At 39.4% G+C, this 13,144-nt stretch overlaps 4 protein-coding genes across 5 annotated transcripts; 3 read left to right on the top strand and 1 right to left on the bottom strand.

Annotated features, from left to right (window-relative positions):
* Window positions 1-467: 467 nt before the first annotated feature.
* LOC126800886 (aspartic proteinase 36) lies at window positions 468-2,934 on the bottom strand. The gene is made up of 9 exons (XM_050528308.1): window positions 2,684-2,934; window positions 2,050-2,433; window positions 1,713-1,943; window positions 1,412-1,592; window positions 1,256-1,332; window positions 1,067-1,157; window positions 894-960; window positions 725-796; window positions 468-622 (listed from the first exon to the last, which is right to left on the bottom strand). Exons 1-9 carry the CDS (start codon window positions 2,932-2,934, stop codon window positions 468-470), a joined length of 1,509 nt encoding a protein of 502 aa, XP_050384265.1.
* A 1,098-nt stretch (window positions 2,935-4,032) lies between these two features.
* On the top strand, window positions 4,033-5,872 carry LOC126800904 (thioredoxin F-type, chloroplastic-like). 2 transcript variants are annotated; one of them, XM_050528332.1, is made up of 3 exons: window positions 4,033-4,402; window positions 5,445-5,544; window positions 5,640-5,872. In XM_050528332.1, exons 1-3 carry the CDS (start codon window positions 4,083-4,085, stop codon window positions 5,772-5,774), a joined length of 555 nt encoding a protein of 184 aa, XP_050384289.1. In that variant the 5' UTR covers window positions 4,033-4,082; the 3' UTR covers window positions 5,775-5,872. The 2 variants fall into 2 exon arrangements, with proteins under 2 accessions (XP_050384289.1, XP_050384288.1); XM_050528331.1 differs by having other exon boundaries at window positions 5,637-5,872.
* Window positions 5,873-6,597: 725 nt separating this feature from the next.
* Window positions 6,598-7,919, top strand: LOC126800908 (uncharacterized). The gene is made up of 4 exons (XM_050528335.1): window positions 6,598-6,794; window positions 6,890-6,956; window positions 7,476-7,646; window positions 7,745-7,919. The coding sequence occupies exons 1-3, from the start codon at window positions 6,649-6,651 to the stop codon at window positions 7,632-7,634; spliced, it is 372 nt and encodes a 123-aa protein (XP_050384292.1). The 5' UTR covers window positions 6,598-6,648; the 3' UTR covers window positions 7,635-7,646; window positions 7,745-7,919.
* A 378-nt stretch (window positions 7,920-8,297) lies between these two features.
* LOC126800880 (glutamine--fructose-6-phosphate aminotransferase [isomerizing] 1) lies at window positions 8,298-13,059 on the top strand. Its single transcript, XM_050528302.1, has 11 exons — window positions 8,298-8,674; window positions 9,164-9,336; window positions 9,582-9,693; window positions 10,017-10,162; window positions 10,410-10,574; window positions 10,935-11,286; window positions 11,375-11,625; window positions 11,701-11,815; window positions 11,940-12,195; window positions 12,281-12,455; window positions 12,555-13,059. The coding sequence occupies exons 1-11, from the start codon at window positions 8,464-8,466 to the stop codon at window positions 12,636-12,638; spliced, it is 2,040 nt and encodes a 679-aa protein (XP_050384259.1). The 5' UTR covers window positions 8,298-8,463; the 3' UTR covers window positions 12,639-13,059.
* Window positions 13,060-13,144: the final 85 nt, after the last annotated feature.

The following is a 13,144-nucleotide window of genomic DNA, read 5'->3' as shown; positions in this document are numbered from 1 at the left end:
CCTGGGAATTTATGAAGTTCCATATGCATGCCTCAGTATCTCTCTCGACTCTGGTTTTGCCATGCTCTATTTTAGTTTCATTTTGATCGATTTGTAGGTGTAGGGATGATGTTCCTCCTGATTTTCTTGCAGATTTTATTACGTACATCTGTAATGGCTTGAAGCTTGATGCTTGTTAGCTCATGATTAAAGTTCCAAAACAAAAAGGGTGTTCAAAGAAGCTCAATCATCTAAAAGAAAATGCACCATATAGAATTTATTGTGGATATTATAAAAGACTGCACTCTAATCAATCTCATCAACAAGCAACAGATTTTCAAATCATGGATTTGTTCCTTATGGGTGCACCAGCATCGATCTAATAAATGAAAGCTCTTGTACGTATTGTATACTATTTTGGTTGGTTTGCCGGATAAATAGCTAGCTATTTAGGTGCGATACGAGTGATGAATTTATATAGAGTTCATTTACAGCATTGCAGCAGCTGCGGCGGTTACTAAAAATAGGAATGACATCAGTAGTCTTGGGCTGGAATCATCTGATGAAGAAGCAGCAAGATTGTGGTACTGAATAGAGTAGTCTGACCCTGATTGGTCATCTTTCACTTTTATGCTTGAAGAACCTAATAAACATTCATTCAACACCGGCCAAAACCATATTAGAAACGAACAAATTCGATCAACAGCACATATAAATTGATCGAGTGTTGATTTTAGCTACTCACAGTTGTGATCAGTCCACCCAATCACCTGCTTTTCCAGATCGTATACGATAACCTTGTTCGAAAGGATCATATCTGCCAAAGAAAAGTTAACAATTTCATGTCGATCAATGAATGAATAAAACTGCTCACATACATTAACTGCAGGAAAGTCTATCTATGTGATGTTTACCTCCCAGAAGAATGCTGTCTTTTGATCCAGGTCTACTTTTCATCCAACCAATACACCACGTATCCTTCTCCTGTGTATATGTAATACGTCATAATTAGTCAGCTAGTTGAACTAGAACTCGTTACTCAACTCAAGGTTCCTTGTTGGCTACTAACATCAGAGCACTTAATTACCTTCAAGGTGAACATATAATCATGTGGATAGACCCACAATGAAGCTGAATTCTTGAAATGGAACTTGACCACAGGAAAGGTTTCATCAACGCTGCATCCACAAATAGCACAAGTTGTTCATCAGCATGCAGCCTAATGCGAACACACGATTAATCAACAATTAAGAAGAAATGAACAATTAGTGTTTACTTTTTGGAAAAATCGAAACATTCATACTGACTATCCTCACTAGTTTGCAATTTCAATCCAGGCTCCTTAGCAAATATCTGATCAAAATGAGGTTGCTAGAGTTAATTGAACTAACATATTTAAACCAAGTCATCTTGATGAAATTAGCATAGATACCTTCTGGACTATCTGTTCCTGAACCTCTTCTGGTACATACGCCAATGTTGTACCACTATCAAATATTGCCGTAACTTGGTTTGAACTGCTGCTAAATAAACTATCAAGAACACCACCACCAGGAAGTTTGATGTCATCACTTCCAACCTCAATTTTCTCCAACACAACATTGTAATGTTGCCTGATCGTCCAAAATATATGTAATTAACGTATTACTATCCATTAAAGCAGAATCAAGAACTACTGTGTATAGATAAATGATAAATGGAGAGTGCTACGTTGTAGAAATAGTACTACATACTGATTTGGTACGAGAGGTGTTGTGTTCTTAAGTTTGGGTTCGACAACTTCTCCTATAGCCCAGATTCCACCACCTTGTCTCGTGCTATCCAAGCAATGTGCAAATTTGTTCCTGACCTTTCCTGCGGCAACCAGCTGTGAAAGCATCGATGAATTTGCCTGGCCAAAACCAATTAACCCCGAAGTTACTGTAGCAGAGTTATTGAGCCCGCCAGTTTTTTTAGTGGTGCACCTACATGGATCAGCAGGAGTGGTGCTTTAGACCTAATCATCACGGGCAGCTAAGATATATGAAGCTAGCTCAACTGAAGATTATATGCAAGTAGTTAGTCAAGTACCCGAATACCACAGATCCACTGGTGCTGGAGGTTTGAAGGTCTCCGGTGGCTTTCTGAAATTGCACATCATCTCTGACGTAGTATCCGGAATCGGTCTCTCCATCTCCATAAGCAATGCGGTACTTGCAAGTCTCATCAGCCGTGCAATTGCTTTGACTGTCTTTGTTGAGGACATTGCAAAAGTTATCACCACAAGTCACCACCTTTGAAGTGGAAGAGCTTTTTCGATCGTAAAGTGTGATACTAACCCCTTTGATTTCAGTATTGGTCGGGCAGTCATTGCCGCACTCAACACAGCTCACCCAAAATATGTCACTTCCGGTATCAACGTGCACGTAATAGTCGTGCGAAGGATTCCCGATCCCAAGTTTGGCGTAGTAGAGCCTGCAAATCAATTTATACACTAACTAATCAATCCAAACCAGTTGCTCAAACATTCAAATATGTAAGCAAATCATCAACTATATAAGCACGCCTACGGTCAGATTAATTAAAGCGCCAAAAACCGTTATGTCGGTTTAATCCAGTCTCAAAATCTTAAAAATAACACGTTTAAGAACGTCTGATTACATGTACTACAAAATAGAAGTCCATAACCAAGCTTTGAAAGATGGTGAAAGAAGTAATTAGGTACCCATATTCAGAAGGATGGCCGTTGCCGCCTAAAACCACATCGATAGCATTTTCAGTGGCCGCGAGAAATCTAGCGTGGCGGCGATCGTCATGGGCCTTAAGTTCACTCAATGATGCTCTCCTTCTTCCATTAAACTTATGACTCACTGGAAAAACCAAGTTACCGGACACATTAACCACCAATGATGTTGAAACAAGCACCACCAACACAACTAGACCACCCAACTTGTCTCGTAAACCTCTTGGTTCCATTTCAAACTGGAACCCTAAAATTATTCGAGAGATTGACCAATGCGATCCGGCACCAGGTTAGATAAGTTTTGATAGATTAGTCTGTTTTGGACATTGGCTAGCTATATATCTTGCAACGTGCCCCAACAACAGCAACAACTACTCTTAGTCTTCTCCTATTTCGACAAAACCCAGAATGATCAACCCTTGATCAATGATGAGAATAGAAATGTGGGTTTTGTGAAAATTTCATGGTAGAGTTGGATTGGGTGAATAAAGAACAATGCTGGGAGAGAGAAGTGAGACAATTACGCGTTTTCGCTGATAAAATAAGAATGAAATCTCTGTCTTAGAAATGGAAATAACAAACCCATATTTTGATTGGACTTGCCTAAATCCCTGGACTTATCTGTAGCAATTACCGTAGTCATGTTTTCTGTTTTTGGGGCCGAACTTGGTCTCCTGGCTCTCTTGGGACAACTCATCATTAGTAAACCGTATTATTTGTTGACCCAAATCAACGAGTTGTATTTTCTCTCTTATTAGTGACACATTTACTTCCAAAGCTACTCCTCTAATTTATGGAATCATTTGTGTATGTAATTATAATTCTAAACCGATTGATTCCGATAGGAGACAGACCTTGCAGTTGTGATTAGTCTTCTCCCATTTATGTGGAGTGCTGCATAGAATGCAACTTGAGAAGAATTATGGATCATCAGACTGAACACACCCCATTGGGGAATAGACTCACAACCTAACCCATAACATCTGATCCATTACTTTCACTTGCTCACAACCCAAATCTCCCTCACCTACACCACTCGTTAGTCGTTACAAAATACAAACATCTAAACCTCTATTTCATTAACCAAAATGACCCTAAGCCTTACAAGTCGGTATTATTGTCGACGCTTGTTTTGTTTTTACGAGCTAGCTGCAAGTGACAGGGGGTAATGTTGTCTTTCCACAAACAGGTAGCGCCTGGTTCTGGATGCACAAATGAAGCCTTGTGAAGTGACGAAAAGCGGCGTGGATATCCCAGGACAACCCACAGAATCAGAGGGTAAATCAGTACATTACTAAAAATGGGGGCCGGCTGGGATCTCCTTATTGTTTCTGGCTGCTGCAACTGGAGTGCTCTCCATCACAGAAATAAAGAAGAAGGAATGGCTCTTCTCCAGTCAGCTGCCACTCTCTCTCATCGCTCCATTTGCTGCTCCACCACCTCGTCTCCGATCACTCACTCTTCTTCTTCTTCTTTAACGGCATCTGCCTCCAACTGGGCTCCCAGCAACAACAAGTACAGAAACAAGAATGCTGCCCAGCTTGTGGGCTTCGTCAGGAGGAACAAGTCCTTTGCCGTCAGCTCTAGCTTGGACACTGCCGCCACTGTCGGCCAGGTCACCGAGGTCGACAAGGACACCTTCTGGCCGATCGTTAATGCCGCCGGCGACAAGACCGTCGTCCTTGATATGTACACCCAATGGTATTTTCCACCTTCCTTGCAATTGTATACCAAACTAGCATTATCTGAAATACTGCATATTGTAAGATGCATAGTTGAGAATAAATTGTGCACTGAATTGTGTGAGTATGATATATGGGTATAAAGTTAGAAGCTAGCTAGCTAAAATTGCGCCTTTGTAATAATCTGCATATATGCTGTGGAGAACTGTGATCCATGGTTTGCAAATTTTAACACAAGTTTCAAGTCATGCATTGCATGATCGATATGAATGCATGCTTTCCTTGCTTGTTAAGTACCAAATCAATTCATGAGTTGTTCAACTGCAGTTTGGTTCCATCAAGCACAAACCCAAGCCGTGCATTGGCACCATAGAGCTAACCGGTAGAACAATAAACCATGCGCAGACACAATAGGTGAATTGAAAGGTTTAGCTTGTGGATCCTTATTAGTACATATAGGCGTATGGGACTGCAAACCTACAGTACGTTTGTGGTATAGTTTGTTATTTACATACATGAAAGACAGAAAAACGGAAGTGCCAGAGCTTTGGTTTCCGACTAGTAGAGTCGACTTCGGTTGATTTTTGCTATGAACTATAAATTTGAATTAACACACTCTTGAATACCGGATCCTGTTATCTGACAACATGATGTTAAGCATGCTGAATGGAGTTTTTGCTTTTATATCATTACCACATCATGGAGTTGCTATTGTTATCAACTAGGTTATATGTCATGCGATGAATTACTACAAAATCATTAGTGTGATCGTTAAGTTGAGCTGTGATTCGATCTGGAAGTCCTAATACGATGGTTTGTACTTTGGACCGTATGTGCACAGTTTAATTGTATATGGTTATGATCCACAATTGGAGAAGCACTGGAAAATAGAAATGTATATCATTCAGGTCAAAGAATATCAGTAGGGGAATGAGGAATACCTTGCTATAGTGACTACTTTGTTCTAGTTTCTCCTCTGGCTTCTGCATCTTGGCATATATCTTAATATGTAAGAGTAGTTACTCTTGATTCTCATTTCTTCCCTTGATATTGTTCTGCAGGTGCGGTCCCTGCAAGATTATAGCTCCAAAATATCAAGAATTGTCGCAGAAATACGACGATGTCATATTTTTGAAGCTTGATTGTAACCAAGAAAACAAGGTTTGTCATCTCTGATGTTGAAAATTTCTTTCACTCCAGCGTCTTTCGTCAGGCGGCAGTGCTCTATCTTATTTCATTTTGATTATTGTTAGCAGCCATTGGCAAAGGAGCTTGGAATAAGGGTGGTACCAACTTTCAAGATTTTGAAGCACGACAAGGTTGTTAAGGAAATAACAGGAGCCAAATTTGATGATTTAGTTGCTGCCATAGAGACTGTTAGAACGAGCTGAATCAACTATTTCTATTGTATTTTCTCCATCTGATGTTAATAACGTGATGCAAAAACGTTGCTTGGAAATTATTTTCTACTTGTATGTATCTATATGACCTTTGAAACACTACTACGATCTGTACCAAAAAAAATTATAGAAACACTACTACGGTTTGGGCCTTGGAAGGATTACCTTTTGGGCCGTTTGGGCCAGCAGTTTTTCCGATATAGTCGCGGGTCAGGTTCCTCAAAGGGTCACAAACTTTTCATTTCCCCGAAAGGCGAAATGTTTGCGTTCGTTTCTCTCTAGGGTTCATATTGAAATTGAGACGCTACTGTTTCGAATGCGTTGTGTTGCTTAGTCTCGTAGAAAAGGCTCGAACCTGGGTCTCGGAATCGTGGTATTTCTCGAGTGTAATTTTGCTCTCAAGGTCAGTATGTGACGAATCCTTTCATCTTTGTGTTTGAGTTCATCAGATTCCTCTTTTGACACGATTAGTTATTGGTTAACGGTAGTTGGATTGCTAGGGATGAATTCAGACAACGCGATCGGGTTGTCGTGTATAAAGTGTAGTAAGACTAGTACTAGTGAAGGCAACAAGTTGTTGGTTTGTTTTGAGAATGGATGCCCAACTGTTATACATGTAGAGTGTCTGCCGTCACGGCCTTATATAGATGATTTGGGTAATTTCTGCTGCCCCTTTTGTGCACTCGAGCGGTTTAACCGTGTGTGTGCCCAGAGGGAGAAAAATTTAGAAGCATCGGCTGTTAAATTAGCAGACTGGATTTGGATGTCAACCAAAGGAGATGATGAGCAGGGGAGGAGGGTGGAGGGTGGAAATGTTGGTGTATCTGCAACAAAGGATGTTGAGAATGTGAAAGTTGGGGAAAGAATGGAGGAAGAGGAGCCTCTGGTGGTGGAGCCTCTGCTAACAGTGACGGTTTCTGATACGCAAGGAACGTCAAATGGAGAGGAAGGTCATGGTAAAAGGGTGGCGGAGGAGGAAAGTGGAACCAGAAAGTTGCCGAAATCTTTTAGGTGATTTGTTTTGAGTTTGCTTTACTGCTTTGTTATGTGGTATTTTGAACCACATGCTTCTGCAATCATGACTCATTGCTTATGCTGACATGCAGCACAAGCGTCGTGCCTCTGGAGAGGAGGAGAATTTTGTGGACCAATGAAGAGGAAGAAGCTTTAAAGGTATATTAGCCTTTCTGGAATTGATTTTGTTATCTGTCGTAGTATCAGCTACTTCTGTCTTTTTTGATGAGCTCTCTTGTTGCATCTGTTAGAAAATTCTAAGATGTCATCTTGTTATAACTTAGGAAAAAGATTGTATTATCTAACTATCCTTATGTTTCGTACCCTTTATCAGAGTATGTACTGACTACTGAGTCATGGCACACAATGTATGATAATAGACATGAAATCCTGAAAATAAGATACTTTATCATAGTATTGATAGGAAACATGTCAGTGTAAACCCATGATAAGTTGATATTCTTTCTTTCTTTCAAATGGCTCATAGATTTTGTTCTTATATGAGATTTGAATTGATGTATTGTTTAGGGTCTAAAGTAATTATAGATCATAGTAGAATGAAGTGAAATGACTTGCTAAATTGAGCTCAGATTTCAATGGGATAAGAGAAATTGTTTCTTTTAAGTTCTTCTGTTTTTTTTGTGTGTGTGGAATCTAACCCAGTATGCCGTGCTTCAGGAGGGAGTGAAAGTATTTTGGACCTCAGAAAGAAAGAACATACCGTGGGAGAAAATTCGTCAGGCTTACAAAGATAGATTTCACAGTTCACGTACTGCCGCTAATCTCAAGGATAAATGGACTCGTATGACCAACGAGATTCTTTTACAAAAAAGATGATGGCATCGACTCGTAAGGTCCTCTGTTCTTAATCCATAATAAGGAAATATAACAATGCGGGTATTGAATCCCCCGTTTTTTTTTTTTTTTTTTTTTTTTTCTGTTTGCAGGTTGTTTTGAGCAATTGCAGGTATCTGAGATGAATGATGTAGAGATGCTAAGAGAGAAAGCTATGACATTCTCAAGTTGAGGTGTCTTTTGTGTACTAAATACTATATGATGTAGAGGTGTACTCAGATTCTGTTTAAATGTCCTTAGAGCCTGCAAAGCTTTTGATTTATGGCTTCTTGTCTTGGGTGCCATGAGCAATATGGCAGTGCCAACGTAAAATCTTACGTTGAAAGATCATGCGTCATTTTACATGTTCTAGAGTTGAAAAGTCTAAACAAAGAATCAACTAGGGAATGGTGTGCATTCTCTCTGCTATGAATTTCCAGGAAAACAGCTTGGAATTCTTGAAATGTAAACGCCTATGACTACTCCAGGAAAGGGACGTAAAACTTCCTAGTCTACTCCTACAATTGCTATATGAAATTGGGGGAGCCAATGAAATGAGGCCATAGTAGCATCACCGATGCAACACAAAAAGACAATAGCACCCTCGACCATTAATTATATATGATATAACAAGAACACAATATTGTGCAGGAGTCTGTCTGGAGTAGTTCCTGTTTCAATCTTCCAGATCACGCATTGTGTCTGTTAAAGTCTATTTCTCTCTCCCAGTCTCCCTCCTCCAATTCAAATCCCCCAGAAAAGTCAGAGGGTCAAATTCCTCCACTTACAATTTCCGGTTTTGAGTTTTGACCAAGAAGAAGAAGGAGGAGCAATGTGTGGGATATTTGCGTACCTGAATTACAATGTGAACCGAGAGAGGAGTTATATTCTACAGGTGCTCTTCAATGGCCTCCGGCGATTGGAGTACCGCGGCTACGATTCCGCCGGAATTTCGATCGATCGTTCCTCCTCTGATCTCCCTCCATCTCTCGTTTTTCGCCAGGAGGGCAACATCGAGTCCCTTGTCAAATCCGTCTACCAAGGTTTTCGTTCTCTCTTCAATTCTACACTATTTTGTTTCCTGTAATTCAATTGCGCCGTGTTAATCCTTGTCCGGATAAATCCGGCCGGTCAGAATTAGCGTTAATGTAGTTGCGATCATAAACTGTCATGAGTCTCCTTCTTGTTCGACTAAGTTGAATATATTGTGGGGTGCGTTCGAAATTGAAGTTATTACTGGGGGTAGGGTTGGGTGGAAATTGCAGCTTAAAATTACCTACCGTTTTGGTGAGTGGGGTTACATGCATCAACTTATGAGTTATAGAGCGCAGTACATGCTTGGAAGCCTCTCTTGTTTTGTGCAATCTTTGTTGGAGTTGGATACGTTTTATCTTTTGTGCAAAAATATATATATGTTGGGAAGCTCTTTTGTTTTGTGCAATGTTTGTGCATCTACTATTGTTTATTTACAATGAACAGTAACTTGGAGAAGAGACAATCTGTTAACAATACTGAATTGTTTGAAATTTCAGAGGTGGCTGAAACAGATTTAGATTTGAAGCAATGTTTCTCTCACCATGCTGGAATTGCACATACTCGGTGGGCCACTCATGGAGAGCCAGCTCCAAGGAACAGCCATCCTCAGTCCTCTGATCCTGGAAATGAATTTTTGGTCGTTCACAATGGAGTTATTACTAATTACGAGGTCTGTTTTATGATTTCAGTGAAATGTTGAAATGATATTTCTTTCTGAATTTGTTTAGGAAATTAGATTAACCATTATGGTGCTAAGACAGTTGTTCACATAAGAAATTTGCTCATTGTTTTGTTTGCCAGTATTTGTTCCCCTATATTCTTGTTAAGTTACTTTTGAATTTGTTTCAGGTTTACTGTCTTTTATATTTGTCAGCAATGCTCTTTGCTCATCTTACTTCCTTGCTTACTTTACAGGCCTTAAAGGGCACTCTAGTCCGGCATGGATTTACCTTTCAATCTGATACAGACACAGAAGTCATTCCAAAGCTTGCAAAATATGTTTTTGATAAAGCTAAAGAAGGAGAAGGTGATTATTGCTTTCAGCTAAAGGATCTCATCAGCTGATAATATTAATTCTTGTTTTGGTACAACAGGTTCAATTCATAACTATATAGTAAAGGCTTCTTAGTTACATTGGGCAGGGATTCTTTTGTACATTAGGAATTGAAATGTTCAACTATCTATGTTATCACTCTCCTTTACAGGATGAAAATACTTGGATAGTTTTGTTGCATGTAGCATATAAAGCTAGTCATGGTTAATTATGTATACCCACAAATGCATTTCCTTTTGACTATCTTGTTTTGTTGAATGATTATCTATTGTAGTGATATTTTGCTCATTTCACAGGTGATCACACTATCACATTTAGTCAAGTAGTGCATGAGGTTATGAGGCATCTTGAAGGAGCCTATGCGCTGATTTTCAAAAGCCGGCACTATCCAAATGAGTTGATTGCTTGTAAACGGGGCAGTCCATTGCTTCTTGGTGTGAAAGTAGGTTGCTTTTGTCATATATTGGATATATATTGTTTACAGATACTTTAGCTAGTTTTGGTGTGTGTTGTGTTTCCATAGTTTGTTTAGTGAAAAGAGCATGAGTCTGTTCTGAACCATAGCCTCATTATAATTATTAATATCCACTATGTCTGTCTGGGATGCTACATTTTAGTGTTAAATCAAATTGAATTGTCTGTCTTGTATGTCTCCCTCTCTGGGCCTGCTGACCCTTTTCTAATGTCAGGAATTTAATGAAAATGCTAGCAATGGTTCTGCGTTTCATGATGATAATTTCCTCTCAAAAAGTGGACATCCCAAAGAACTTTTCTTGTCCAGTGATGCCAATGCCGTAGTTGAACATACCAAAAAGGTTTTGGTGATTGAGGATGGTGAAGTGGTGCATCTGAAGGTAATTCGTTGAGTATTTTTTTAATAGATTTGAGTACACTTCATGGTTAATTACGGAAGCTACTATTATACTTTCATTTGTTGCTATACCAGACACTTTTTTTGTAAACTTCCCTTATTTCTTAGTTCTGATAATGTAAGATGTCTTTTTCTTTCGAGTTTCCTTCAGCATCTCCTCAGTCCTCATTTTGGTTTGGACTTTTAAATTGTAGCTTTAGGGCTTATATATTACCATACCAATCTTTTGACATGGCAAAATAACATTAGTACCGATTTCTTTGGTTCTTACTTATCGCTCCCAAAGCAGGAAGTAGGAACTCATGAAAATTATTCATTTTTGGCTGCGCTATGGTCGTTTCAGGACGGAGGCGTGTCAATCCTAAAGTTTGATAAAGGAAAGCATGGTGGCCTTTCAAAAGTTGCATCAGTACAAAGAGCATTGTCCATTCTTGAGATGGAGGTTGAACAAATAAATAAAGGAAATTTTGAACACTATATGCAGAAAGAAATTCATGAACAGCCTGAATCTCTAACTACCACAATGAGGGGTAGGCTTTTACGTGGTGGTTCCTGCAAAGCCAAGACTGTTCTCCTTGGGGGACTGAAGGACCACCTTAAAACAATACGGCGAAGCAGGCGGATTGTCTTCATTGGCTGTGGTACAAGCTACAATGCTGCTCTAGCTGCGAGACCTATCTTGGAAGAACTTTCTGGTGAGTGATTTATGTCGGTCTTAATTTATCTTCTGATTGCAAAGGAGCTGTTTCTGATCTTCTATTGTTCATTATCCATAAAATATAGGTATCCCTGTTACAATGGAAATTGCTAGTGATCTGTTGGATCGGCAAGGACCTATTTACAGAGAAGATACCGCTGTGTTTGTCAGTCAATCTGGTGAAACAGCTGATACATTGAGTGCATTGGATTATGCTTCAGAAAATGGTGCATTATGCGTTGGCATAACAAATACTGTTGGTAGTGAAATAGCTCGTAAAACACACTGTGGTGTTCATATAAATGCAGGTGCTGAGATTGGAGTGGCAAGCACCAAGGTAAATTATCATTTCTCTCTACCTTGTTAAGTGATTTTGCATGTATGATTGACAGTCCTTCACTATCCTGAATAGGCTTACACAAGTCAAATAGTGGTGATGGCTATGCTAGCTCTAGCAATTGGTGGTGACACAATTTCCAATCAAGCAAGAAGAGAGGCTATAATAGATGGTTTATTTGACTTGCCAAGTAAGTTCCATTATTTGTTTGTTTTATTACCATGTTACTAGAATGCGTTTCGGTTTTGCTTCTCTTTTCCAAGAAGTAACATGTAAGAAAGCTTAAATTGAATTCCCTCTGATGTTCTCTATAGACAAAGTCAGAGAAGTCCTGAAGCTTGACCAGGTAATGAAGGATCTTGCAAAACAGTTGATAGCAGAGCAATCACTTCTTGTTTTTGGGAGAGGATTTAACTATGCAACAGCTTTGGAGGGTGCTTTGAAGGTAAAAGAAGTAGCACTCATGCATAGCGAAGGAATTCTTGCTGGTGAAATGAAACACGGCCCATTAGCTTTAGTTGATGAAAATCTCCCTACTTTTGTGATTGCTACACGTGATGCATGCTTCAGGTTTGTCATGTTACAGTTGGAACCAGTTGCATGTGCTTTGCAAATTATCTGGTCTTTATTTGTTTATGACTTGTGTGATTTACAGTAAGCAGCAATCAGTTATCCAGCAGCTCCATGCCCGCAAAGGTCGTCTGATTGTAATGTGTTCCAAAGGAGATGCTGCATCTGTTTGCCCTAGGGAATGGGAGTCTTGTCGAGTAATTGAAGTTCCTCAGCTTGAGGATTGTCTTCAACCTGTAGTTAATATAGTCCCGTTGCAGGTAGTGTTCTTGTTTTAGTGTGTGTGATTGCACATATTATCATTATTAGGGTTGGAGTTGTGAAATATGCGCTTATATATGTTTTCGCTTATGTTGCAGCTGCTAGCATACCATCTCACAGTTTTAAGAGGTTTTAATGTGGATCAGCCTCGGAATCTTGCAAAGAGTGTGACAACCCAGTAAAGAAGTTTGGTGGACATACATGATACAACCTCACATACATGAGCCTTGATTGTGCTTAGAACAATCAGTAACCCTATATATATAGCTGAATGAATGGAATCAAATGGAATGCAATGCGGAAAGTGGAACTCTCAGTTTGCTGGATCTGTTTTTAGTCTCATTTGTTCTGTAACGTTTATTGTGTTGGTCATTGTTGTTTTAGGCTGTCCTAGGACACCTTCAGCTTTTGTAAATCATTAGAAGTAGGAATACTACCATGTTCCCCCTATCCCGGTGTTTCTGCTCTTAATTTGATACTGATCAGTTTAATTCCAATATGCTTTTTTTCCCTATAACATGTTCTTCTAGATTTGGATTTTAATAAACGTTGTACGTGTGCAACAAAAGCCTGTCCTTATCTCAATCGAGTTTTGGTTTTGTAGCATTTCCTTGTCCAATAATGAACAACTACTAACAGAGATTAGACATAATTTAAGAGCAAAAGCATGTCAGTGTAGTTGGGGCTT

The sequence above is a fragment of the Argentina anserina genome, chromosome 6 (assembly GCF_933775445.1).
Source record: "Argentina anserina chromosome 6, drPotAnse1.1, whole genome shotgun sequence".
Classification (NCBI taxonomy): domain Eukaryota; kingdom Viridiplantae; phylum Streptophyta; class Magnoliopsida; order Rosales; family Rosaceae; genus Argentina; species Argentina anserina.
The sequence above is the reverse complement of the archived record's forward strand: the minus strand, read 5'-3'. Positions and strand labels throughout refer to the sequence as shown.